Raw genomic sequence first — 27,475 nt, forward strand, 5'->3', positions numbered from 1 at the left:
CCTGCACAGCACATTTGGTCTGTTTTTTTTTTACGATAACGGATAAAAACACTGAGATTGTCAAGACACACCAGGATGCCCTGGCAGCATCCAAATCTCAAAAGCTTTCTAAATAAAGCCATCAAATATACCGGAGCACTCTAAAGTTTGGCACCAACAACTGAAAAGTTGAATCATCAGCTCATCTCAGCAGCCCTACAACAGACATCAGTTTTGTGAAAAATAGATCATCTGTAAATGTTAATGAAAACTGGGAAACTGGTTCATGTTCATGAAATACAAAGGAACTTCATTGTTAAGGCTGAGCAATAAAAGAGCCAATATCACTTTCAAACAACAGAACAGTCTGCATTAAAGCCTCCCTGTCATCTCTCTCAGGATGATTCCATTTCAATGTCAAGTCAAACTGAAGCATAAGATAAGTTAATAAGGAATCTATTTTGAGGTATGCAGACTAGGACTGGTCATTTCAAACACAGCTTGCAATATGTGGGTTAAGAGAATGCAACAAAATCTCAACATGCCTTCTAAATTTAAAAAATCAAATTCAAATCTCAATTATGCTGCACTAAATTGTTCTCATTCAAGAACTGGTTTTCAGTCCTTCAATAAACAATCCAGTACCATTCTATTGCCATTATTTATATAATCATGAAGTCTCAAAATACTCACATCTTTAAAATCAGTATTTAAACCATAGTAAAACTAGTCACTACCCTATTTAGGAAACATTTAAATACACATTAAACACCATATGTCTGATGAAGCCACTAGGCAAATGATTACCTTATATAACGTTTCTGATCATGCAATGTTGATGGAGTTTCAAGCAGCTTATCCAACAAAAGTTCTCGTAAAGCTTCAATTCTGGTTTCAACTTCAGCATAATCTAGGAGTAGGGAGCAGGAATAAATCCAATGTGTCCTTAAGCAGTGTCATGAACTGAAAATTACATTAGTTTCCTAGGGTATCTGACATTTCGGGAGCTAATGTGGAAATCAATACAAATCATTTTATAACAAGCCACATCTGAACATATTATACACGACAGTTTTACAAAACCAGAGAATTAGACTTTCAAGTCTTTTCAACAATATGTGAGAAAGATACTCAAAGTCACATTTTAATTGCTGTAATCTTTTTTTATGTCCAGTAATACCAAGCCTAAATAAATAAATAAGATTGGCCATGATTCCACATTTTGTAGGATATACCTCACCCAGAAAACTTGCCAGATATGTTGCTTAGAGTAATTGGCTCCTATAAATCCATAATTTGTATGGATGAAAATCTGTATCAAAACCACAAAAAGCTCTTTGGTCTCCTATATGCTTTTTAGCCTTAAAGCTAAAAAACCCCAAAACCATTAAATAACAGACTCTGCATCTTACATTTTTTGAACACTTGAACCTCTGTCTTTCCGAAGAGGGACTTGGCTTTTTCGTAGTCATTAATAACCACATCATAATCGCCCTTAAAAACAAAACCAAGCATTAACATTTGTTAAGAAAAAGACCAATGTCAAAAGGCTACTTTCAGCAAACAGAAAATTATTTTTAAAGTATTATACCTTCTGGATATTTCTTTCAATGTTTAAGGGAAGATTGAAAAGAAATTTAAAGCGTTGAAGAACATTAAGCGCATTTCTCGTTGAATCAGCTTTGTCCTTGCGACCCAGCACTTCTTGAAATAAGGTATCTGCTGTGTTACTGGCTCCTATTTCAAAAAAAGGGTGACAGTAAGAAAAAGTACAGTAAGTAATCAGTTGAAATCACAAACAGGTTTTCTTCATTTTAATGAGTTATTCAAGGTGTTTTTAGAGCAAATGAGTAATTACTGCTGATTTCCATACTTTTTTGTTCAACTGTGTTAACATTTTACAACTGCTGAAATTCTATTTCAAAGTGAACCACTTAGCATTTTAATGTGGTAAGACCCCTGTGCGATTAAAAACAATCACTCTTTCCTATTTCAAATGCTTAGCTTTGCTGCAGATATTTTATAGTTTGCTTTGGCTCCAGATGTACATTTTACAACCAAATTATGCATCTCAGGATATAGAAAAAGTCATAGAAAGCTTTACATTTAAAATAAGTATAATTGCATTTTGGTAATTAATGTCAGAGCTTCTGAAGTTATCACTGGGTTTTGCAAAAAAGTTTTTAATGTTTTAAAGTCAAGTCTTAAAAATTATTAACAATATTTGAGCCACTTAAAAGTACCGATGGTCAAGACAAAGACGACGTCATGACTAAAAACGTCTAACTAGCTGGGCACTGTAACAGAATGAATACAAATTGTCTTCACATTGCATTTAAACTCTCATCACACACAGGATGAAGCCTTAATCAACAATTTCATGTATTTAAGTCTATACTATCAACAAATACTCTTCAATAAATACATTAAAGATCACCCTAAAACCTTTGCTGTCCTACACTAAAAAGCCTTCTATTTTCCAATAAAGATTGTTTCATAACACAGAATAATAAAATTTCATTTACAGTAGAGAAGAATTACACTACATATGAATATTAGCATTTTTCAACTTATGACTTACTTTTAATTAACCAAAACAAAACAGAAAAGGGGGAACCGCTTTAGCCTTTTTGATCATTGCATGTAGAAGTTTCTACATTATCTGGTCTAGTGACTATACTTTAAGCAAAGATGAAAAAAATTACATCAGTCTCACTGGGTGGCTTGCATGCCATTTTCTCTAGTCAACACTGTGGGTGGCCTGCTCATGTTAAAAGTAGTCTTTGTAAAATAATTGTTATATCTAAATAATGTTTAAACTTTGTTGAAATTTTGAAGCCTTGATGTAAAAAAAGTTTTGTCAGGACATCTATTTCCACCACATACTATTCAGGATAGAATACTTTAATCCATTAAGGAGAAATGCACAATGAAAACAGTTAGCTGCACATTTAAATATAGATCACTGTTAAAGTATGATTTTTCTCAAGGTTATAAGAAATGATTGTTTTGTAAATCTTTCTAGTAAATAACATTTTGTTTGTTTGAATTCATATGTTTCTTGTGCATTCTTTTAACACTCCAGAAGCAATGTGCTTTACCTGGGAATTAAAGTTATATTCACAAAGTTTTGTTTTTTTTTAATTTAATGCAAACCTTTTTTAAAAGGTAATTGACAACTGCAGGAAGACCACAGTGAATTCTATTTTCAACTCTTTATGAAATCCTCAATTCAGGTAAATGATTCTATTTTTTTTAGGGTATTTTTGGTTAATAGAATATGATTCTATTTTTTTTTTCTGTTTTATAAGAAATCGAAATATATCAAATTACTTAATAATGTATTCATAAAATTCAATACTTCATGCAAAACAGGTCTATCTTAGAATTAAAATATTGTAACATTTCTTCCCTCCTCATCCCTCCAAATTCTTTCTACAATAACAATCTTTATCTCTTGATTACTGATGAACCATCCATGGATAAAGTTTCAGTTCTTATATGGACCAATTATGTTTTCAAAATGTATGATTCATCTATAGTGCATGAATTTTTTTACTTCAAAATAAATCTCTACTTATTTAACAGTTGTCTGTCTTAGAGCCTGACAAAAACCCTACATAAAGGAACTTGATTTACTTCCTTTAATATACATTCTTCATTAAATTAATTATAAGGCACTGTATGTTTTTAATAAAATAAATTTTACATCTTGTTACATCTATACTTATTGTATACTTGTTACATATATACTTATTATAACATCTGTAATTCCAGCTAAAACACCAAACTGTTCTTTCACTATAGCAAGCCACTTTAATTCACGAATTTGGAACTCTCTTAACATGCATTCAGATGCTGTGGAAAACATGCTAATTTTTAAGGGTTTGTAACCAAGCTCACACAGTAGAGCTTATCTCTCAAAACATGCACCTACAGTCCATAAAATGCACAATTCAACTAAAGAATTAAAGTCATCTTTGAAAGCAGTTCCTGCTGCTCATGGATTATGAAAGCTTTTCAATGGTCAGGCAAGAAACAAAGCTTTGATCCTAAACTACTTTGCATAATATTATTTACTCTTTTTAAATCCTTGTATTCCTACTTCCCTGCCTCCCACCCATCATGACTTGCAAAGTATCATGAGGAAAAGCAGCCAATTCTTTTCATAGCAGAGCCAAACTTCAAACCACTCTGAAGTGTCTGGCACAAGTTCCTCTACCGTTCCAGCTTGAAAAAGACAGCTTGCATTGTCTACATGGAGAGTTCAGCCATCATTTATCAAATGAAACAGTAATTAAATATTATAGGTAAATTTGTCTTATATAAGTGTCTATAGGAAAATAACACAGACCTAAGTTTTTGCTTTTTTTATTTAAAATCTCTTACATGATTTAATACAAGGGAAAGCGCTCTCCAAGGAATCTGTGCTTGGAGCATGACATGGCTTAAATACAGAGCACTGAGGATTGCACTGGAAAATTTCAACAAATGCTTCTTTTCTCCTACCTAGATGTACCAATATTCTGCACACAGACACACGCCACAGTTGTTATATAGAGGTGTGAAGCTTTATGTAGTGTTTTTTGGTGATTTTAAAATTTTTTGGCAGTTTGGTTTTTTTCATTTCAGCCATCAAAATGAGGGAATAACAATGTTCAAAGTACATCTTTATTGTGAGCATCAAGGAATCCTGACTAAAAAGGACTAGAGCTGTTCACAAAACCCCCTGCTTTCTTTGTGCTCCCCACACAAACACACATACAGTCACTGCTTTCTTCATACAAGAGAAGAAAAACAGTGAACTTCCATGTCACTTTCTTGATTTCATAAAACACAGTCAGACTTTCCAACACTGAGTCAGCTATCTGCATGTCATTCCTGCTTATTGATACAGCACTAAGGGAAACATCCCTTCCTCTGTGAAAAAAATCACAATGAAACAAAGTAAAATTATCTTGGCAGAAGTCCCAGAATTAAAAAAAAAAAAGAAAAAAAGGAACTTTTTTGATCTGATGAAACACATACCAAACTGCAGCAAATTCAAGCCATCTCTCTCAAGGCAACCTTACAGCTAATACAGATAAAGAGAAAAGAAAATACTGACAGCTTTTCACGGTTTCTAGAAAAAATGCTCATGTCAAATAGTCTAAATGCCAGCACATTAAGTGAAAAATATCCTGTCAATAGACCTTGTTACTGCAAATATCTTATAACTGGTTCTTTTTCTGCCTTTACTTGAACATCTCACAATCCTGGTATTTAGCTCAGCCCACCCTTCTACACTTCTGTCTATCCATGTAGTTCCTTCGTTTTCCTCATCCACTGAAATCGCGAGCCAATCAAAATGAATCTAAAGTAAACACTTTAGAAAATCTTTATTTTGATATTTATTTGCTTTGTTATCACCAAGACTGCCCAAAGTCATGGCAACCGCTGCTACTTATTTCAAAAGATGCATTATCACACCTTGGAACCACTATCACCAAACAAGGAAGGGACGAGAGACTGTTTTCTACTTTCTACAATATTCCTAGGAAAATATTAAAGCCTGTTAGAAAGTCCAAAGTCCATAAATAGTTGCTGCTGGAAGGACAAAACTTACTGTTCAGGACATTCTCCAGTTTTTGCGTCATGGATCCTTCTACTTTTTCCGTTCCATCTGCTTCCAGTTTTTGATGGATTGCTAGAATAAAGAGTCTAGTTAAAATGCAGAACATTTTAATAGGTGGGAACACATTACATCAAAGTGACACTTTTAAACATTTTTAAAATTAAAAATAAAGTGTTATTTTTCTCTTTAGACACAAAAAAATACAAACATGCTTCATGGCAGCAGAGCCTAGTGGAAGACAGGGCTTAGAGCCAGACACTGCAGAATTTTAACCATTACTTTGACACAACTTCCTGTATCTTCTTGAGCAAGACAGTAATGCTTAAGGGAAAAAACCCACAAACATAAGGACAGAATAATCTGTTAGTTATTATAATCTAAATTAGCCATCTTGTACAGGTATTAATTAAAATTTGTATTGTGAAAAGTACCATTTAAACACATACTACTTCTGCTTTGTAAGCCACAGATGTCACAAAAAAGAAATTACCAATAATTTAAGGGTAGAAAGAGAATCACTGGGAACCTAGATGATCCCAAAATCAAGTGCTAGAACATTCCCCCATCACTTCCCTTCATCTATAAAAAGGCACTCTTAAAATACAATTTAAGAGTTTCTTGAAGCATTAACCATTATCACAGTGTTTCTGTGTAATTTTGCTCAAAACAACAGGAAAACAGAGGAGAGGTTTAATTTTTTTTCATTATGCCTTTTTTTTTAAGATGCTATTTTTCTCCTATCCTAAAATGCTAAAATCCTGAACTCTTATTTCTGTGTGGTATTACTAATGGAAGAGGAAATGCACAGTGCCAGCGCTAATTTATTATTTTACTGTAATATCTTTCACAGGGAGGGGGAGACTAACTAGCATAGTCTAATGACACTATCTTATTCTGAAAATATGAACAATGTATGTAGTGTAGGTAGTCCTTTTTTCTACTTCCCCTCTATCACACAGCCCTTCTTCCCTCTTCTACTGTTCAGCATAATCAGCACAAACCAGTATTCTTCTCTTTTAAAGTATTATTCCTGTATATATGCAGCACATATAAAATAAGACTTCCCTTTCAATTTTTTTAATCTGATAATGTATAAAATGTGCTCTATCAAATAGCCATCAGCTCCTATTGCTTCAGATATATTTGAGGCTTAAAAAAACCTCCTACTGCTTTCTGCTGGTTCTCAGTAGAATGGAGTGAAGCTAAACTACCCTTGAAAACAATGATACTCAGTGCTTTGAAATAAGCAAATAATGATATATTTTAGTTCAAAACACAGATACAGTTCTGAAAGCAGCCTCTCAATTGTTCCAGTTTATCTTGCTCCAGTTTGTATGGCAGAGTAACTTAAGCTCCTCAGCTGGATTCTTTTAAGGTGAAAAAACATTAGAAGAAGCACTCCAAGACTACATCTGATGTGCTCAAAGAGATACCTGGAATTCAATCTACTGGGTAAAGTTTGAACTCGTCTGAAATATTGCCATAAACTGCACATACCGTGCATACAGAGATGCCATTGCCAACTGGTTTCCTCTCCAGTGCCATCCCTATTTGCTCATGCCATGTAGATGCAAGCTAACAAGTCAACATGGACAGGAACCCTAGGGCATCAGTCCTACTGTAAGGAGTGAGCGAGGGTGGCAATTCTGAAAGAGAATGGCCCTTAGAAAGAGTCTCCAGCCTCTTTCAAAGGAGGAATTTTCACTGGGGGGAGGTAGAGGAGACAGGGGAGTAAAACCAGTGCGTAATTAGAAAAAAAAAAAAAAGAAAAGAGAAAAAAGAAGGAAAATTTCATTATTCTCAAACACCCAAATTTGACCCTTCAATCCCTTGATCATACACAAAGAATTACAGGAAGTCTTGCTCTCATGGAAATATAAGAGCAACTCCATTTTCATTCTTAAAGTCATCAGAGGGGGAAAAAATCTAATTAGGACACCATATTTATTAAGATAATCAATGTTGAAATGAAACTGACAGATTTTTGGGACTGATCTATCTATCTATCTATCTTAGAAGATGGTGTGTTGTTAGCCGCACGTATTTTGTGTACAATGGGGACAGCACTTACCAACAAGAATACTTCTACAATTTTTTAACAAAAGCATTAGTGGCTCTACTGACATGACTCCAATTCTACATATCATTTTCAGACAGAGGCAGTCAATTATTGTAGTGCAATTAACTTTACATACTAAAAAGCAAGTTCAGCAGAACAGCGACCACAACATAAACAGACATTTTAAAGCCAAATGTTGCAAGTACTATTGGAATCACATCAAACTGTAATGATTTTAATTTACATATTTTGAAGTCATTCTATGAAACATACTTTTGAAAGATACTTTAAAAATAGACATGGATAAAAATCTAAGTTACACACTGCCTCAGAGGTTTTTAAAATTTGGCATTTTGGAACCATTAATTACATACCACTAATTGCTGACCAATGCAATATCATGTAGCTTCTGAAGGGGGCACACCTAAGCATTTCCAAAAATGAACTGTAATATCCAAACCTCTATCAAAGCATACATACTGGCAACAAAAGGTAAAACATGATGAGGACTTTTTCCTCATACATAAGTTTTGGAAGAGCACTACCTACCATGTTAGAACCTTCAAAAAGCCTTAACATGTAGATTCTTATTACGAAGGCAGCTTATTTAGAAATTATGATGATATTAAAATACATGATCTTTAACCAGTTGCTGAAAGCAATTCTCTTTCTCATCTTATTCAGAAAAGAACATACAATAGCAATTTACCATTCCCTTGCCCTCCTTTTAGAAGGCAGAAAGTAATTTCTTTTCACATTGGTAGCTATTGTGCACAGCAACCTGGAAAACAGTATTCATGAATCTTAGTTTGAAAATTTTGATGTTTTAAACCCAGAAAGAATGGTCCTATTAAATCAATTCAAAATGCACTTTCAGACAGAGAAAAGTATGTCAGTGGGGAAAAAAAATAAAATAAACCAAAGTGTTGAGTTTCAGAAATGTGGAAAGCACTGCAGAGTACAGATAAAGGCATATTAAGCATATGTAACTAGGAGTGTAAAAAAAAGGCATTTTTGAGCCATTGTCTGAAATAAGGTATTTTAGGACATTCTATAAAGTCTAAACCTACTTAAATTACTCTGTGTTCACACAATAAATTTGTTACATTTCCTTCTACATGTTTAAGCTACTTTGTTTACTGTAATTATTTTTACACATGATATTCCGATTTAGCAATAGAGAGAGAACATTCATTGTGTTCCAAGGCTGAGTTACAAAAGAAAAAAAAGTCTTAAGTTTCCACAGTGAAAAAGTCTTTCTAATAAAGTCTGAGCTTACTCCATCTGCATCAAATGATTTTGAAAATGCATGTTCCTTCCATGGAGACCAGACAAAAAGTCGTTGATTTAGAAGTTTAGACAAGCAAAACTATATGCAGTCAAGAAAAGTATCTGTAGACCTCATCTTTGAAAGGAATCTAGAGATAGTCAAGTTATTTTTTTCTCTGAAAGCACTAAATCCATCTAATAGTGGGAAGATACTGCTTGGGACAACCCTGTCCTCCTGTACCCAAAGCGCTTCCTTTTGCTGGATCTAGCCGTCACACAGCTGCAGGGCAGCTGCAGTGAGATAATCTGGTGCAAAACTAACTCAGTAAGGAAGAAATGTTGCTTTACTGATCAGTGAGCTTGCCTCAGTGGGAGCACTGCAGTATAAGGAAAGGTGCATATGGCCAAGGGAAGGTGGAAAGACATCCTATTCTTTCCACACTACCAGTACTTAAAATGACCTTCAAATGCAACTTCTTACTCTCAACTCATCACTGGCTGCAATAAGAAGAGTAAGGAGAAAATTTTAGGTCTTTGAAGGCTTGAAGTAAAGGATGGATGGGATTTTTCTTGAACTGTCAGTTACCCTGGATTTCCCTGACACCAGATTTACCAGAAAAGCAGTTGGAAACCTAGGAGCATCTGTTTTTAGGAGCTTTACAGTAAGAAGCATACAATAAATAAAAATGAGGAAAGGCTACATCTGGATGCTTCAACTAAGACCAGATAACTGTATTTTGTATCATCTTTGCCAGAAAGTGTTCACGTTTCCCTAAGTCAGGATATTTAAAAGCTTGCAAACTTCACAGCTGCAGGCAGATACTGATTAAAAATAGTGAAGAAACTAAGTTCAAAACTCACAAACTCTAACTGCAACTAAACACACCAGAACATATGCAAGGTTTAATCTGGTAAATAAGCCAATATACAGGCTTTGTATTAAAATAAACTGCAATTAATTCATTGCTACTTGTGTTGAAAACAATCTTATTTAATCTAAGAAAAGCTATGGGGATTTTTGTTAGATTTATGGTAACCATGAATCTAGTAAATTAAACCACACTTCCACACAGCTTTTCATTTGCAAATGTCATACTTGATTTCCTTATTAGACATTTTTAAAATGTATTTTGAGATAGGCACCAGGCTTGGCATTCTCAAAAGTTCCTCAGCCTCTCAGCTCAAAGAAACACAGATGAACATTTTCTACCATTTTCTGACTAAAGGAAGGCTAGAAATGCATTTGGCATATCTGAAAATCTTACTCATTTTCATAGAATCGCGGTTAAAGAAAAAAGTACTTGAAATAAATCACATCCTTTTAGTCAGATGCAGAAATCAGGAGGGGAAAAATACAAGAAGTGCAAGGCCGACTCAGAAAAGTCTTTAAGAAGATCTGATGTGGTAACTAAGAACCTGGCACCAAAGAACAGTAATGGAGGAATGAAGAACACGTCAGAACATAGCCAGGACTTATGCCTAATGCATGAATAAAAATGCCTTTGGTTTCCTTTATGGGAAAATTAACAATGATTTGTAATTTTAGCAAAATATAAGAAGGTCATTGATGAGGAGAGCATCCCTATGTAAGGTAAAATCTGTTTGAATGAATTTAACAGGACTGCAGGACTGCATATAAAGAGGAAAGCAATAAAGACAGCATGCCATGAGTGGAGCTCCTAATACATTACTCTATAAAAATCTGAAAAAAAAAAAAAGTAGTAGTTTTTTTCCTTCGGCCATTGGTTAATAGTGCTAAGTCCAGTTTGGTTTGGTCATTCCTGCAGTGCCCCTTGAGAATTCTAGGTATTTTTGAATTGGCATAGCAAACTCAGCTTTGTTTTGGTTAACATTATTAATCCTAGCAAAAATGACAAAATATTGAACTAAATGCAGTACTGTCTTAGGTTGCCTTTTTGTGTTTTGTTTCTCTAGCATTTACTTCCTCAAGCTTGTTTACCCAACACAGTGGAAAAAATCGAAGAAAATGGACAGAATTAACATTATATTTTAAGGTAATTGAAGCACAGTGCTAGGAAGGGAGGCTTTATTAATATATAAACACCAAAAACTTTAGTCTAAAAACATGATGAGACCAGAAAACTTGTTCTCAGATGGATTTATATTAAAGCAAGTCTGATTTCTCTGGGTGAATCTTGGAAATAGGCAGGATAATGTGGCTTATTATTCTGCCTATGGATGCACTAAAAATTCCAGGACTGGATCCAGGCCTTTGCCAGAACACTTCCAAATTGAACATTACAGAAAATGCTATTCTCTCTTTACTGGCACTAACTTTCTGCCTCTGTGAAATGTAAAAGTAGCAAAAAAAGAGAGAAGCTTTTAGATGTTGCATTTAAAAGGTGGTATGGAAATCAAAATGGAATAATGTAGCATGAAATAAGGGGGTTTTATGGCTTGCAGGATAAATCTTGATCAAATTTAATCACAGGTAACTTTTTTGCACACTTGCAATCAATTGCAGAATTAGCTGTTTGAAAATTGCAATTGCAAAATGTATTTCTCTTTCTACATGCTTTACTATTTTTCAAATTCAAACAAAAGAGTTAACCTACCTAAAAAAAAAAAAAGCAAGTTCATAAAATATAACAGCCACACAGTAACTATAAGCACTCAAAATTACATCCCTTTAGAGAAATTCTGCCAGTAATTAGCTCACATCTCTAAAACAGTAACTGATGAGGAAGATACATGATCAGCCAGCATAAAAGCAGAGCTTGGGCAGAGAATTTTCACTATGACCTGTGACAATTGCTGCTGTTTCCCATATTTTCTAATCAAATTTTCTCTTGCTTGAGACAAAAATATCCCAACTCCCTACACAATACCATGCTAGGATCTGCATCAAAGGAAAGCTGAGTCTTTTATCAATTGTGGTAACTTTTGCTTTTATAAAACTGCATTAAGGTAACAATTGGCGTGCTAAAAAATTGACCCTAAGAGCTGCATGAAGAGGAAGCATTCACCCGAGACTAAACTATCTACCACCACTTACATACTTTATGGCACCCCTTTGTCAGGTCATCTTTCTCTAAGAATACGTTTCTCATTTTAATGTTCCTCTTGTTATCTAGTGGTGAAAGATCAGAACACAAGTTTTCAACAAGCAAAATTAAATTAAGTTTAATTTAGCATGGCTATTTTTAGAATGCCTAATTTAGCACATCTATGTTTTTAGTTTGAATACTGAGAAGGTCTATAAATGTAAAGAAAAATATGAAGCGATGACAGTACTTATCCTTCTCATTCAGCTTTTGTCTGTAAGGGTAGCACAAAGATGATTCAAGTATTCAGATAGGAGGACCCACTTGGAAAGCTGGACAGTGAGCAGAGACCATATCAGTTATTGCTTCATGATGCTACATGGAGGCATGATCATAATTCTTAACTTGAAATAATGTAATTTGCACCTGCTTTGGGGCACACACATGCGGGGGAACTGCCTCTCTGAAGCGACTGGCATGCTCTCAGATATGTCTCTGATACATGCAGCATAATTTTTTTGCCAGCTTGTTTCCATGGCCCTATTCTTTCTTATGCTCTAAAAATGGTCATCTTTGAAATCACTAGGTGTAACAGCAGAATGTTCTTACCTTGCAAAGACAATATTCTATACTAGAAGTAGGAGGAGGAGGAGGATAACACTAATAGACACACATCACACGGAGAAGTAGAAACACAACTATTCCAGACATTTCAAGTCATCTGTACAACATTTAGGTAGCAATCATATATTTGAATTTCATTTACTCAGATTACGAAAAATCCATACTCTTTGAAAAAATATACATGAGAGTAAAGTAAAGCAAAAGTGTGAATTAGATTTGCTACAAAACAGCAATGTGACAACAGCAAAACCTGGTATATCATCCCAATCCCATGTTACCAAGCAAAACCAGTCATGCACTGGCCTGCATGGCTTTTTTAAACTGAAAAAAAGAAAATAATTTCAAAATTAATCATCAATCTAGTTTGCAAACAGAATCACTAATGAAAAATTTGCTCTATATAATCTCTTTAAATTCAAACATAACAAAATTCCTCAAAAGTTTGAAGTGAAGGGACACATTTAAGACAGACTAGCATCAGTTTTTAGCTTCTCAATTTTCCAGTCTGACTCAGAATTGAATATAGCTCAGGTGATTTTTTTTGTTTTACTTTAGGAGAAAATGAATTTAACAGACATAATAGCAGCAGCACAGCCTGACTCCAACCCTGGATTACTAACATGCTCATACTAGAATAAGCCTTAGGGAATGAACTGTAAAAATAGTCTACAGAAAGAAAAAAAAACAAAACCAAATAAAAGAAGCAGGCATTGGCCAGATTAGGATCATTTCAGCCATACCATCCTAGCTTATGTACTAATAAAGGTAGAAGACAAAGGCCAACTATAGTCCAAGGTCCCTATCATGCTGGTACTCCCACAGGCCATGTATCTGAACAGGAGTAAGAAAGGGACAAAAGGAACAGTTCTCTAACAGTCAGCAGCGCTTCTTTTGTACAGACTTCTTTCTGAAAATCACAAAAAATGTGTTTGTAGTTGTAATTGCAAAAAAACTGTTGCCATGGCAAACTAGAGAGCCTAATCTAAACCTCAAATTTGCTCATGATATCTGTGTTTTAAAGACATTACAGCATCTTCTTTACCTGCCAATAGAGACGTCATACTTACATGTTTTTGTATAAGTGAGTGACTGAGGTAGTCATTTCACTATTTTTTTCCTGTCATTTAAATAAGAAGAAACTGCAGCCTTAGGTTCATTGCAAAGAGCATTTCAGAAAAAAATATACTGAAAGAAAATTAATTTGCTAACTTTCCTAACAACTTCTGTGTGGGACTTGATTTGCTCATGACGGTAAAATACGTCCTAACTAAAAACACATAAACAGGCACCCTTTTAGGAATGCTACTTTCTAGGCTGCAAGTAGAGTTACAGGAAATGAACCAGCTGAACTCCCTGACACTGACAAGTAGGTCAAGTTGAGATAAACCCTGCTCTCCTCAGCTCAGTTTACAGCTCCCTTCAGCTGACGAAACAAACTTCCTGTTGAACATCTCCTCTGCAGAGTCACTGTCAAACTGTCAGCCAAGCTAACAGGCAGAGAGACATGGGGATCTGATAAAGTTATTTTATTTTCCCAGAAATTAAACCAAACAAGGATGGGTTCTGGTCAATTTGAGCTCTTATTTTCTTAGCAAACAGCTTCTAAAACACAAAATACAATAAACATCTAAGGACTGTTTTTTGTGCTTTCCATTGCTTATTTATGAAAATATTAATAGTCATTTAAATGTGTAATAGAGTCTGATAGTACACTTAAGATCAGACAGAATTTACTCATCCTAACTAATGAAAAAAGCTGCACAATAATCAGCAATTTTGGGTTTCCTTAATCAAGATACATATATATTTGCAACAAACACTGTTAAATGTATATGAGTTTTAAAAAGCATGTATAAAAGGTGTAGAAGAGTATGAAGTAACTGGAGAAGCAAGTGTTATACCTCCTAATGTGATCCTCCTATGAAAAGTTATCCTGTACTAATTTTGGGAGACTTAAGAGAAATAAGTGCTCACAAGTACCTCTGTTCTATAACTACAATGCAACAGACCTACAGTTTATGAAGCATAACCACTGGGGTTAGAAGATGTGTTCTAAGAGATATGAAGGGTAATATTGAGACTCTAAATTTTTGACCTCAAAAAAACGTATCTTTAGAAAATAAATTAGATTTTAGAAATCTTCCCAAAGCAAGAGAGTTAAAAAATATCTAAACCAAAACAAACTAGCTCAGAAAATTTAAATCATATTGGAAGACAGACAAAATGTATTCCCTTAAGTCACTTTTCATCTGTGACAGTTGTATGCTCAGCATCAAATAACAGAAGTTTGCAGAACAATGGGTATGTCCCTAAGAGTGTGTGCTGAAACAATTGTTCAGCTTTCAAATCTAAACTACTACTCACTTCAGCTTTGTGAAATCCATATAAAATCTAGTTGCACTTTTTAAAGGAGAAAATAAGACAAAAAATTCACCCTTAGGTGTGTAATGGCAAAAAAGTGCCATCACATCATCTTGCACAATCACTGTCTAGCCAGATTATATTTTTAATGTATTGTTCTTTTGTTTAAAAGCTTGAATTTGATAACTGCATAATGAACAATTAATGGGGGGTTTGTTTGCTTGGGGGTTTTTGTTCGGTGGTTTGTTGTTGTTGATTCTTTAAAATCTGCACCTGAGCTGTTTCTCTAGAACAATGCTAATAACGCTTACTCTTCATTCTCAGCATCTTTCATTTGAGAAAACTACAGTGATCAAATGTTCTGGAGAAAACTTTGACATTGGGCACTAGGGCTGGATGATGACACCAAAGAAGTCCTTTTTTTCTTCTTGCTACTGGAAGCAACATCCAGCTGAACAGTTGATTGTACCTATCACAAGCTCAAGTCTTAATAAAGTTATGCAATTTTTCCAGCTACACTCTTCCAAAAATATCCTGCATCAGGAAGAACAGGCAAATACGTAGTTCTGCATTAAAAACTGAAATTCATATGCAATAAGAGTGGGTTTATTGACTGAAAAGAAGCAAAAACCCTTCTGCATGTGTACTTAGGATGACATTTCAACAGACAAATGTGTATTAAAATGCTAGAGAAGGCAGCTGTGACCCATACTGCATCCTCATTAAGTGTTCATCAACAGCATTGAGGCCATTCTTCCATGATACCACTTTAATCCACTGTATAAGATGAAAGTCTGCTTCCTTTTGAGCACTTAGGGGAGATTACTGAGGGCAAGACAAAGCCAAGCCATATTGGTATGGTCCTAAGTTATTCATAAATTATGAACTTAAACCATGGTCATGGTTTAAGTTCATAATTTAGCTAAAGGATTGCACTGATAAACCCTGATTTTAGGTAAAAATAACACTGATAAAGGTAAAACACACAAAACAATATTACATCTTATAATTTTTTTAAAATTAAGACTATAGTAGCTAATGAAATAAATGACATTGCTTTCCCTACCATTATTTTATTAATATTTCCCACATTACTACTTGCTTGTTGACCTCCTAATATATCAAAAAATCAGTCTCCAAAGGCAAAATGCTACTAAGAGGTGGAAAAAAAGAAAATTACTCAGTTGTGCTCAGCTTTTCTAAAACCTCACAACATTTACCATTTGCCTTATCTTTCTTCATATCCTACTAGTATTTGCTCACCCAAAAAATAATCTTATAAGGTAATACTGTTACCACTATTTTTTCTCCATAGTAGCAACTTCTTGAAAACAGAACTCTCAGTCTTTCAGCATATGTGATATTCCATATGCAAAACAGATTTGGTTGTGAAAAACAAGCCACATTTCAATATTTATTTGGGATTATGTTGAGACAATTTAAGAAAAAAACCAGAATTTCAGTATTTTCAAGATGTGTAAGAATTACAAGGAAAGTCTATTATTTTTTCACAGCATTTAATGAAAGCTCAGCTTAAAAAGGTGAAACAATGCCAAGTAATGCTTCTTCTTAGAGTCTTTTCCTATGAGTACCACCACATTCTTCAGATTTCCTGCTAAATTCTTCAATACTTTTGTTATTGAACCTTGTTAAGATTTTGGCCAAAGGGGTCAATGACCAGGATGGATAATCAGCACGGTGGTAAATGACAAACCTATCGGGGATGGTTTCCTGGGCACTGTTGCTCTCTCACCCAGACCAGAGCCTCACTAGGCAGGACTACAGTGGCCCACAATGAGGTTTGACCTGCGAGACATTTGATGCTTTAAGAGTGTGTCAGTGTGTGTCTCTGTACAGTTAAACATATGTACACATAAATGGCAACTGTGATAATCTCACTAGTGTGCTGCATTCTGCCAACGGCAAGCAGAACAGAAAGGCTCTGATTTCCCAAAGTAACAAGTGTCAGGATATTCATATAAATATTAGCATCTCATTGTTGAAAAAGGCATCATAAAATCAAATCTGTTCTGTTGCTACAGTTTGCAAGCCGTCTTAATATTAACTACAGTTTAACACTTCTCTTTCTTGCACTTGTGTGCTAAGCAATTTGACCAAACACCTTCAATGTAAGATACAGTTGGTGACATCTTTTGCAAATAAACCACATCAATCAGCTAGCCAGTTCTAGCTTGTGACCAACACAGCACAGATTTTGGGCTCATTATACAGTTTTAGTACAGACTGTGAAGAGAAACAGTGTTTTCAGTATTAAATTCAAACATATATGCACGTATTTTCCTTTATACTCTACTTAGTAAGTGCAAAGCATCTTTACCTGACAGAGCATCTTGTGCTTCAAAAAATGTGCTGAGACCTCCTTTGACATAAGCTAGACTCCCTTCATTTTTCTTATTGGCTTGTTTCTTCAAATTCACAACAGCTGTTTTGAGCTGATCAAAACTGAAAACAAACAAGAAAACCTCAGAGACATTTAAACAATAAGGTCAGCTAATAATTAAACAGAACAAACTACTCAGAAAATAAAGCCACCTACTTTCAGAACAACTAGTAGGGGCAAAGTAATTGCCAATGAGTGTGCATTTCAATAGTGAGAGTTGATTCTTAGTCTAAAGATCTCAGTATTTTAGTTTCAATCCCAAACAGGAGGGCTCCTATCACTTGTGATGGAAGAGATTTCTTCATAATAACAACCTGGTCAAGATGTTTCTTCTAAACATGCAACAATGCTTTTACTTAACAGTACTATATTAAATAGGTGACAGAAAAATTCACTACACACAGTACACAGTAGATTAACAACAGATGTTACAAGTCTCTTTAATAATGACATTTGTTTAATTCTGCAGCTTTACTTACAATCCTTTCTCACTTTTGTTTCTGAATTCATTCAATATTTTTGGTTTAGACATACAATTCAGAACTGAATACAATATTAGTCCAAAAAAAGAAAAGCTAAACAGATTAATGCTTTATGAAGGTATGGTTTTTATATGCAATCTGCTGAAATATTTTTGAGAGACACTTCATAGGGCAGTATTAATTGCCAACTCATCATTGTTGTTGTGTGGTAGCTTTCTTTTTTATCTGATTTTCCTAATATTTCTTCATTTTTGCCAGTTTACATTTGATTTCACATCTTTATTTTTTGCAAGCACCTGCAATTAATTGAGAAGTCATGTTGTGAATAAATCTTCATTAATTGTATATAATTTTTTTTGGTTGATAATGATTAACATGACCTCATAGTTATATTACTTGATTAGCTGTAAAAACACCACCATGTTTTGGTGTTTGATGAAATTCAAATATAGCACATGATTTTCATACTTAAAGTCTTTCTTTCTAGCCGTCAGCCAAAGCTATCTCACTAATACAAAAAAAAAGGAAACAAAAAACTGCACTATACCTCTTTGAGGAGAGGGATCAAGGAAGTAGGAAACTAAGACATAAGACAATTCCATCAGTGTTCTGCCCATTTTAAAAAGAGCTGGTATACAAGAATGCACATTAAGAGAACAAACCAAATTTTAGCCCAGGCAATGAAAAGGCTATCACCACCTGCTGGGAGACAAAGCACACTGGTGCATTTAAAAGTGCTTTTCTTTTTATACTCATGATGTCACAAAATTTTGCCTAATTTTCTGTTTCCATCTGCTGGACAGAAATAATATTACTCATTACCTGGATTGGTCCATTTGGGCATATGTGAAGAACTTACCAGAAGCATTTTCAAAATAATGAAAATCTGTACAGTTCTCCTTTTAAGCACTGTTTCATGTTACCTGATGATCTCACAGCATGTCAAAATAGTTTCTTTTTATTTAACAGGATATTGCCAGGATTAAAAGAATTAGTAAAAAAGGATGTTATATTGATTTCTTAAAAAGAATATCCTTCAAGGAAAAAACAGATGTAAGCTAACCAAAATGTCAGTGCACCACACATTTACCATTTCCAATAGCTAAGGTTATGTAAAGGACAAGAACTAAAGCACTGCTGTGTTTCCAGAAAAACAGCACAAATTATATGGGATGATATTTATACAATTCCAGAAAATTTTTAAGACTACACATGTTGAATTGGGAAAAAAAGAAAAGTAACCAAAACAGTTTTGCTGCTTCTTTATTTAAAGAGATACTTACAGTTAGATTCAAAACATAACTGGATTCACCCTACCCTTTGAGCCTGTTGATCGCTGTTGAGTTTCGCACTGCTCTTGGGCCTTCTAAGATTTGGATTTTATAAACCAATATAAATGGAGTTAATATGCAAAAAACTCCAGCTTTCATTTAAAAATACAAATTAACACTTTTTATGCCATTAGATGGAGGAGATCATTACTTGAAACTGTTGACATGCAAAGACACAAATTGATGGAATTTTTTCAGCAGAAGAATGAAATACTTAAGCTCATACTAGACAAAGTGTCAAAAATGGTTTTTCTTTTCTAAAAGCACCTAACTCATTCAAGCTGTATAGCCACCAATATTTATCCTCTTCTTAGCTTGTGGCTCAGCTCTCACATCTTTCTTACAGTAGTGGTTATAGGTGGGCAGAGTACTTCACTGCAGCTTCAACAATGCCAAGCAAAATAATCTCATATCTTACCTAACACATTGCTGGTGATACACCCCAGAAGGTGATTTGCACTAGACAGTCAACTTTTACAAACACTAGTCTTCTGTAGGACTGCTTTCCAATCCCAGGTGTGTGCTCTCCTATCTGCCTTCCCCACACCCCTCTGAGTCCTGAATTCAACTATTTCACAATTGCTACAGCCACGGCTGCCACTGGTTATCACATCCCCTGCCTCGCCTGCAAGAATCCTACTCAGAAGAGCAGCGCCCCTGAGGGCCCACACTGCAGCTATGTTAGAAATCATTCCCAGAGCTGCTCACAAGCCTCCTGGGATTGCTGCCCCTCCTGTAAATATAAAGGATATTAAAATCTTGTACAAAAATCAGGGTCTGCTCTCTGGAAACTTCCCCAAGTTGCTTAAGGAAGACTTTGTTCACTTCCTCATGCCACTGCAATGTCACCCATTCCAGACTCCTGAAGAAGATCTCAACCATCCTGCTCCATAACAGGGCCCATATATTTATTCCAGCTGTTCTTCACATGAAGGTCAAATCCCTCTCTTTTTTCCTGGGTATCTTCTTTAGGTATCCTCTTGCTATCCATCCCAAAATACTAGGAACATGAGCTATCCCACTTTATTCCAGTAGTATGTCTGTCTAATTCCACATGTCTCTTACTTGCTTCTCAGAGAGCACATGAGTGTGTAAAGGCACTTAAGGTTAGACACTTCCAGCTATTTTTGTAATTACCTACACCATTCTTAATGCCATCACTGAACCCACAGGTAGCATTCTGTTCCCTTCATTAAACTGCAGGCTGTTATCACTATCTCCTGATATCCTGAATTTGAAGTTTTTGACACCAAAGCGCAAACCTGCTGGCAAAGATGCTCCCATTCTCCCATCCTACTTTTTCAAATTAATTCAATTTCTCACTAGCAGTCTTTTTTCTTTAGTCATGGACCCAGCTACAGAAGAAAAAAGTGCTGCTTTTGAAACCAGGGTTACAGCCATCTGTGAATCTACAGGATGCATCCCTATTACCCAAAGCTTTCCCCTTCCCATATAAATTAAAGGGAATACCTAGGCTCCCACATTCTTCACTGTTGTCCCCAGTCTGCCATCACTTGTGATCTGTTCTGCACTCCCTCTGGGCAGTGTCACTGGTGCCCACATGGATGAGCAACAAAGTGGAAACAGTCCAAGGGCCAAACATAGAGAAAATTTTTTACAAAGATCTACATCAAAAGCTGTTTACTCTTTATCACTTTATTATCTACTAAATTTCTTAAAAATCTTGATCCCCAAAGTTATCAGATCCCCAAAGTTACCAGATTCTGACAGATAGAATTAATTTGGAATAACTCCTCTTAGTTACTTGATTTCAAAAGATGCTGTCATTATACTTATATTAGGTAATCATGTTCTGTTGCTGTTCTGGCCCTTTAAAGTAACATCATTTTGAGAGGAAATTTAAGTATTTCCCAAGCAGAGTAATGGCTGTTTCTGGAGCTTTAAAAACCAATCCTCCCACCCCCAAAACCAAGAAGCAACACATACCTTTTTCTACTAGTAGGAAACAAAACTAAAACGATTTGTAAAGTCATATTTCCCTTTAAAATACCAATCAGAGTATCTAGCTGAAAACAAGAAAAAAAGCTCATCTTCTCTATTAAAAATGGCTTCCAGTATTATGTGAATACATAGCAGATAAAAGTTTTGGAATTCAGTTATACATGCAAAAATATATTTATATAATACATTCATGTAAATGTATACTATGAACTGTATTTCTAAATTCAGATCTTAATTGTCAAGATTTTAAGGGATTTACCTCAAAGATCCTACTTTAGGGTTTTCCAAAAATGTTAACTACAACCTAATTGATACAAACAATTTTAGTAATCTGTTCAGTGTCCATAACTTGTCTCTCTGTTCATGACTTAACACCTGGAGTTTCCACTCAAGACCATGCTAACTTCTTGATTCCTAAAGTTTGAAGAAAGACAGCTTCCATCTGATATTGGGGGTTGGGGATAAAAAAAAAAAAACATCATAAATTAGGTCTGGTTAAAAACAAGGTCTTAGAAGCAGATTAAACAAATTGGTTGATTCAAGTTTCAGGCCAAGCAGACACACCAGAAACAACTGTGACCATTTGATGTAAATGCAAACCACCACTAACACATCTACTGCATAATGAAATACCACCAGTGACTTGCACTTAAAACAAGTACTTATATGACAGCAACAAACCTTGTTGTTGAATGATTCTCAATCAGGTACCAGGCAGCAGAAAAGTTTTCACTTGTGAAATCAGCGCTCATCCCAGGAAACAGTGACTCTAAATCTTTTTGAGGAAATCTGCCCCTGAAAAATGAATATTAATTTCTTCAGTGGAACATAGCCTTGTAAACAGTTTACAATTAAAACATTCACAAAAAACCCCAAACTAACAACAAACACCAAATAATTTGCCTGTAAGATGGGAATATTAACTTGTAACTCATCGTGAAATTAAGTCTGCTATCACAGACACATGTAACGTGACTGGGAGAGACTGAAATCTATTCTAATTAAAACTAATTTCACAACTGTGATTTCACTATTACACATAAGACAGAAATTTTGTCTGTACAAAATGCTTCTATTTAACTTTAAAATGGAAGGACATGAGAAGCTTGGCAGCTTGTAAATTATCTCACACAATTATTGTCTATTGATTCCTGAGCAGCAGAAATCAGAGAAACATGAAAGAGAGATACACAGAATATACTTCCATTATATACAAACACTGAAAAAAGTATAATACTGAGTTAAAATAAATCTCTTGCAAAACAGAACACACTGATCTGTCCGTTCACCATACACAAAACAAAGGAAAAACAGACTTATCTCAAGAGACAGCCAGCAGGTTCTGTATGTTTTTATTCAGTCTTACAAATGCATGAAGAAACCATGCGAGCCAATTTTTTGAGGAAACAGATTCTCTACAACAGCATTTTAAAAACTTTAAGTAGTTTCTAAGATATTCACCCAGAAAATTTATTCCATTTACTTTAAGTCTGTGTAATAAAAATATTTAAAGCACTTTTTGATGAAAACACGACAAACTTCATCCCTCAGTCTGGACACACACTCAACACTTGGCCATATTCATTCCACCATGCGCTCAATACATCACCAGGTGCACTCCTTCCTCTCATCTTCACCACCAGCTGCATCCCATCCTAAGAGACTAATTGTGGCAAACAAATTCACTTGTGGTCAGCCCTAAATGGGTCAGTCAGTTGGACTACGTGGACTTCTGTCCCTTTCAAGTGAAATATGAAATATTCTTATCTATTCCAAAAATTTACAGCTTTTTCACTAAATTTTTCATTTTTGGATCACAACATCCAACTCAAAAGACAATGAAGTCCCTCTCTGATGCTCACAAGTTAGGTGAGCTTTGCTGTACAAAATAAACTGTAAGCAAATGAAGTTCTGCCATTCTTTGCATTTGAGAGCAAACTTGGGTGGGAGTAGCAATCCAGAGTCAGTTATAAAAATTACATTTAACACACAGGGAAATCTATTTAAATGGACACAAAAGCAGTTTTAGGGTTTTTTTTCTGTAATCTAAACATGTTTCAAGATAGTTAAAGCTGTTTTTATTACCAAAAGCAAACAGCAGATTAAGTGAAACAAATCTAAACGTAGGCACATTAAAAAGTACAATTATATAGAGAGGAGTTGTTTCCTGGAGGTTTCTTTTCATATCCAAATGGCCATTAGCACAAACAGGTACAAAGGACCTACGTACATAATGACATGGCACAGAAGTCTTTCATCAGTAGCACCTGATTACAGCAGGGGTATGAAACAATACTTTTTAAAAACCAGAAAAAAATGAAATGAGATTCAAGGAAAAGTGATGACAGATATGAAAAGTAGAGATACAGGGAAAATAGTGTGAGAAACAACTACAGCAAGAAAAAATGAGAGTCCCAACATTTGCCTGTGTTCATTGAAAAAGAGATGATGTTAAATTCAAACTTTAAGACATAAGTAGTGAGATTCAAGATTTTCAGTAACCTTAAATTTAATGAATGATAGTAAACAGAAAATGCTGATGGATGTAAGAAGAAAGTTTAAATTTATTCTTCATTTAAAGACAATTTAAGATACTTTATTTTACCCTCCAATTAGTCAAAAATGCCCAGTTAGGAACATGAACTTGAAGGATAGTACTTCACATGCAATATATAGTACAACTGTAGAAAAAAAGACTTATATTCAATCCACACATGGTGACATCTTTGTAGACAGCTGCATTTTTAAGGCAAAAAAACAAAACCAAGAAAACAAATTTGAGTTTTCGGGAGAGACCTGGAAATTCTGTGCAAGCACTATTTAAGTGAATGCAATTGATACAGAAGTGGAATTTCGCTCATATTTTCAGAATTTCCATGTATGTTCTCCAAACCCAAAAGAGACATATAACACAAAAAGCACACACACTAAAATATACCAATACCAAATGCTACTCATAACTGCAGGTTTGTAAGGGATATGTATGACAATTTAAGCTTATGCATGAGCTATACAATTCCTAGGGGGAAAAATGAAACTATTTTTTAATATATGGATAGAGAGAGAGACCAAGATAGACTTGTAATGAATTACTACGAATGAATCTTGTCTACAGACAGAGGGACACAAATGAAGGAATTTTTTTTTTTTCAATTTGATGTTTGGCTGCCTTGAAAAGTTATTAGGAGGGTTTTTTTCCCAGCAGATATACTTGTGTAAAACCATAAATTAACAATGCTTTTATCTGTGCAGACATATTTTAGACATAGTCACAACAGACTAGAAACATAATCGTGAATGTGTGAGGTATGTTAGCAATATGTTATACTGTATGGTTTAGTACCCTTATTTTTATCATACATTTTACCAGTAGTTTCCCCACTAACAGATATGCTACAGCTTGCTACATACAGACTTGCTACAGCTGTCTTCAAAATGAAGTGCACACTAAAATGCTCAAACTGAAAACAACTGTATTTCTAAAATGTCTGGCCAGATGCATCTAAAACCAGACTGACTCCACATACACACAAGTTTGTTTCACTAACTTCCATTAGTAAATTAAATAAGTCAGGTTTTGGAAGTTTTTCTCATGAAAACTTGCTTACCGTTTACTTATAAACAAGCCCATTTGTGACTTGAGAAAGTATTTCTGGTTTATTCTTTTCAACATTACAGGGTGAAGATGAACCAGTAGAAAAAGCTTAGATCATGGCATGCAATTAAACTGTAAATAATTTCTCTGTTGATTTGCTCATTATACAAGAATCACTTAATGAAAAAGTAATCATTGTAAAAGATACTGGGAACCACAAAGTGAATCCAGAAAACTTCAGAAAAGGAAGAGTGAAGCTGACCACCCATGACAACCCTAAGTATTACACTACCTTTACAATTTCAGCAAAGGTACACATACTGGATTTGTATACTAGTATTTTCTGCTTGGCACACTATTTTACCTAGAATAGAACTAGATCTGATACTAGACCTACAGTTAACATTTTAGAATAGTCTTAATGCTTCAGCAACAATTTTAAATACAAAAGAATTTGAGATTTCACATAGTGGTTATATTAATGAGAAGTGTAGTAAAAATACATTTGGTTACAAGCCACGATACACTTTCACTTCCCTCAAACACATGTTGAGTATAGTTAACAGAGTCATACAGCGTTAGATGTAGTGGTCCTTGCTTCCATGTAAAGGTCACGCACATTTACTTTGGATTTAAAACAGGTGTTGGATTCACTTGTGCCACAAGTGCCCATCAAGAGAAGTCCCTCCTTGCACTACTCCAAACTTCAGGTTCTGTATAGACTAATATCAATAAACATAATTTCACAGTGCAGGATACATGGGCTCTTACAAAGCTACAGAACTTGTGTCCATATACAGCTTTTATATTCTCCAGAGATTAGTTGGAAATCTCCATGGGTAATCACAGCCTCAAAGCAGTCACAATCAAATATGGGCAACAGGATGCAACAGATACTAATTAACAAAATCTGACAATTAATGCAGTTTAGTAAGTCGTAATTTTTCTGTAAAATTTGTTTTGCTCCCAGAACTTCAGAATCTTGTAGTCATAATTTCAGCATTTTTGACCATATTTGAAGATTAAAGGTGCATCCCAAAGCAAGATATAGACACCAAAAGCTAACTGAGGCTCAGTTCCACTGGAGCTTCTAAAAGGTCAAAAGGAGCAACTTTAAATAAACACAGATTCTGAATAGCAACCAGCATAAACAAGCTCCAGCTAGAGCTGCTGTACACTCTCCCCACTGTCTGGTACCAGTCAGACTCCTTGAAGCTGGCTTTGTACCAGCTGTACTGTGTTAATAATGCATGCAAAAAGATCAGCATAAGGGACACTGGTGTAGACTAAACACGACAAATCAGAAGGTGTTAACAAAGGTCTCTCCAATAGCAACAAGCCAAGGGTGCACTCTGGCAATCCCTTCCTAGTAGCATTGAGTTCATTAGAAATATGAAAACAAAGTAGCAACTGTATTTTAGAACTGGCAGAATGTGGTATGAGAAATCTACAAAGAGATTATAGGCTGCGCGCTGCAGCTGATGCATCAACCTAACAAGCAGTAAGCGCTACTTTATTTTTTAATATCATAAAGCTAGGACTATACTGCAACTCTCTTTTGCAGCTTTCAGAATTTTTTTACATGCATCTCTGTAATCAAGTTTCCACACGGCCATCACATTCAATGATGAAATTTATTGCATTTCTATACAAGCCATTTAAAAATAAACATCTCGGCCTCCAGAAAGTATTTTCCTATCTTGTGGTAGCAAGCTGACGTTTACCATTAGGTGGCAGCGTAAGATCATCTGTTTCCTTCTCCCAAATGAACTGTTTTGGAAGCTGGTGTGGGAAGAGGGAAGCATCTGTATTGAGTGGGTGGATACAGAAGTATGTGGAATGTACTTAGCATGTCAGCCTTTGCTTTCATGTACGAGATGGCTCCACCAGAGTGACCTCTGCTACATGCAAAACAACAAACAATATTCAAAAATTTTCTAACCACCACTAGGTCTGACTGATGTTACTGTTTTGCAGAGAATTAATTTCCTTAGTCTGACAGAGTGGTAAGAGGAGTCAGGGAACCCTTGGTTAAACAAGAACTTGTCGTGCAGGAGAAGGAAGTATGTGGTACATCAGAACAAGCAATTCATTCACAAATATCACGTAGATCTAAATTTTCCATCAACATATTTAACTGGTGTCTAAGAGACATAGTCTCTCCCAGAACCACACAAAATTCTGAATGATCGTGTGTTACCAACCTGCTTTTTTAACAGCTCTAAATTGTTAAAACCAATCAAAGTACTGCCACATTGCTGCTAAGGTCAGAATTTTCACACCAAGTTCCGTATTTCTCATACTGAGACAGCTACTCTGCACACTTGTTTTGTTTTTCTTTCTGCAACCTGTTTAAGACTTCTCCTGGAGAAGCTGGCAACCCAATGGTTGGACAGGTGTACTCTTTGCTGGATAAAAAACTGGATGGCCATGCCTAGAGAGTGGTGGTGAATGGAGTTACCTCCAGCTGTTGGATGGTCACTACTGGGGTTCCCTAAGGGTTAGTACTGGGGCCAGTCCGGTTCAGTATCTTTATCAATTATCGGGACAATGGGATCGAGTGTACTCTAAATAAAGTTTGCACATGACAAGAAGCTGGGTAGGAGTATTCATCTGCCGGAGGGTAGGGAGACTCTGCAGAGGGATCTGGACAGGCTGGATTGATAGGCTGAAGCCAGCGGTATGAGGTTCAACTCAGCTGAATCTTGCGTCACAACAACCCCAGGCAGCTACAGGCTGGGGGCAGAGTGGCTGTAAAGCAGCCTGGCAGAAAAGAACCTGCTGTCAGAGTGG

At 35.3% G+C, this 27,475-nt stretch overlaps 1 protein-coding gene across 3 annotated transcripts in view; it reads right to left on the reverse strand.

Annotated features, from left to right (window-relative positions):
• The window catches only part of EXOC2 (exocyst complex component 2), a 125,748-nt gene that overhangs the window by 73,480 nt on the left and 24,793 nt on the right, over positions 1-27,475 (reverse strand). For all 3 annotated transcript variants that reach the window (XM_005481686.4, XM_074544568.1, XM_074544562.1), the window contains exons 5-10: positions 21,769-21,882; positions 17,250-17,374; positions 5,585-5,665; positions 1,571-1,716; positions 1,392-1,473; positions 787-889 (exon numbers count right to left, since the gene is read on the reverse strand). In XM_005481686.4, coding sequence (XP_005481743.2) covers positions 787-889; positions 1,392-1,473; positions 1,571-1,716; positions 5,585-5,665; positions 17,250-17,374; positions 21,769-21,882 — 651 coding nt within the window. The remainder of the gene's footprint in view (positions 1-786; positions 890-1,391; positions 1,474-1,570; positions 1,717-5,584; positions 5,666-17,249; positions 17,375-21,768; positions 21,883-27,475) is intronic.

The sequence above is a fragment of the Zonotrichia albicollis genome, chromosome 1 (genome assembly GCF_047830755.1).
Source record: "Zonotrichia albicollis isolate bZonAlb1 chromosome 1, bZonAlb1.hap1, whole genome shotgun sequence".
NCBI classification, from domain to species: domain Eukaryota; kingdom Metazoa; phylum Chordata; class Aves; order Passeriformes; family Passerellidae; genus Zonotrichia; species Zonotrichia albicollis.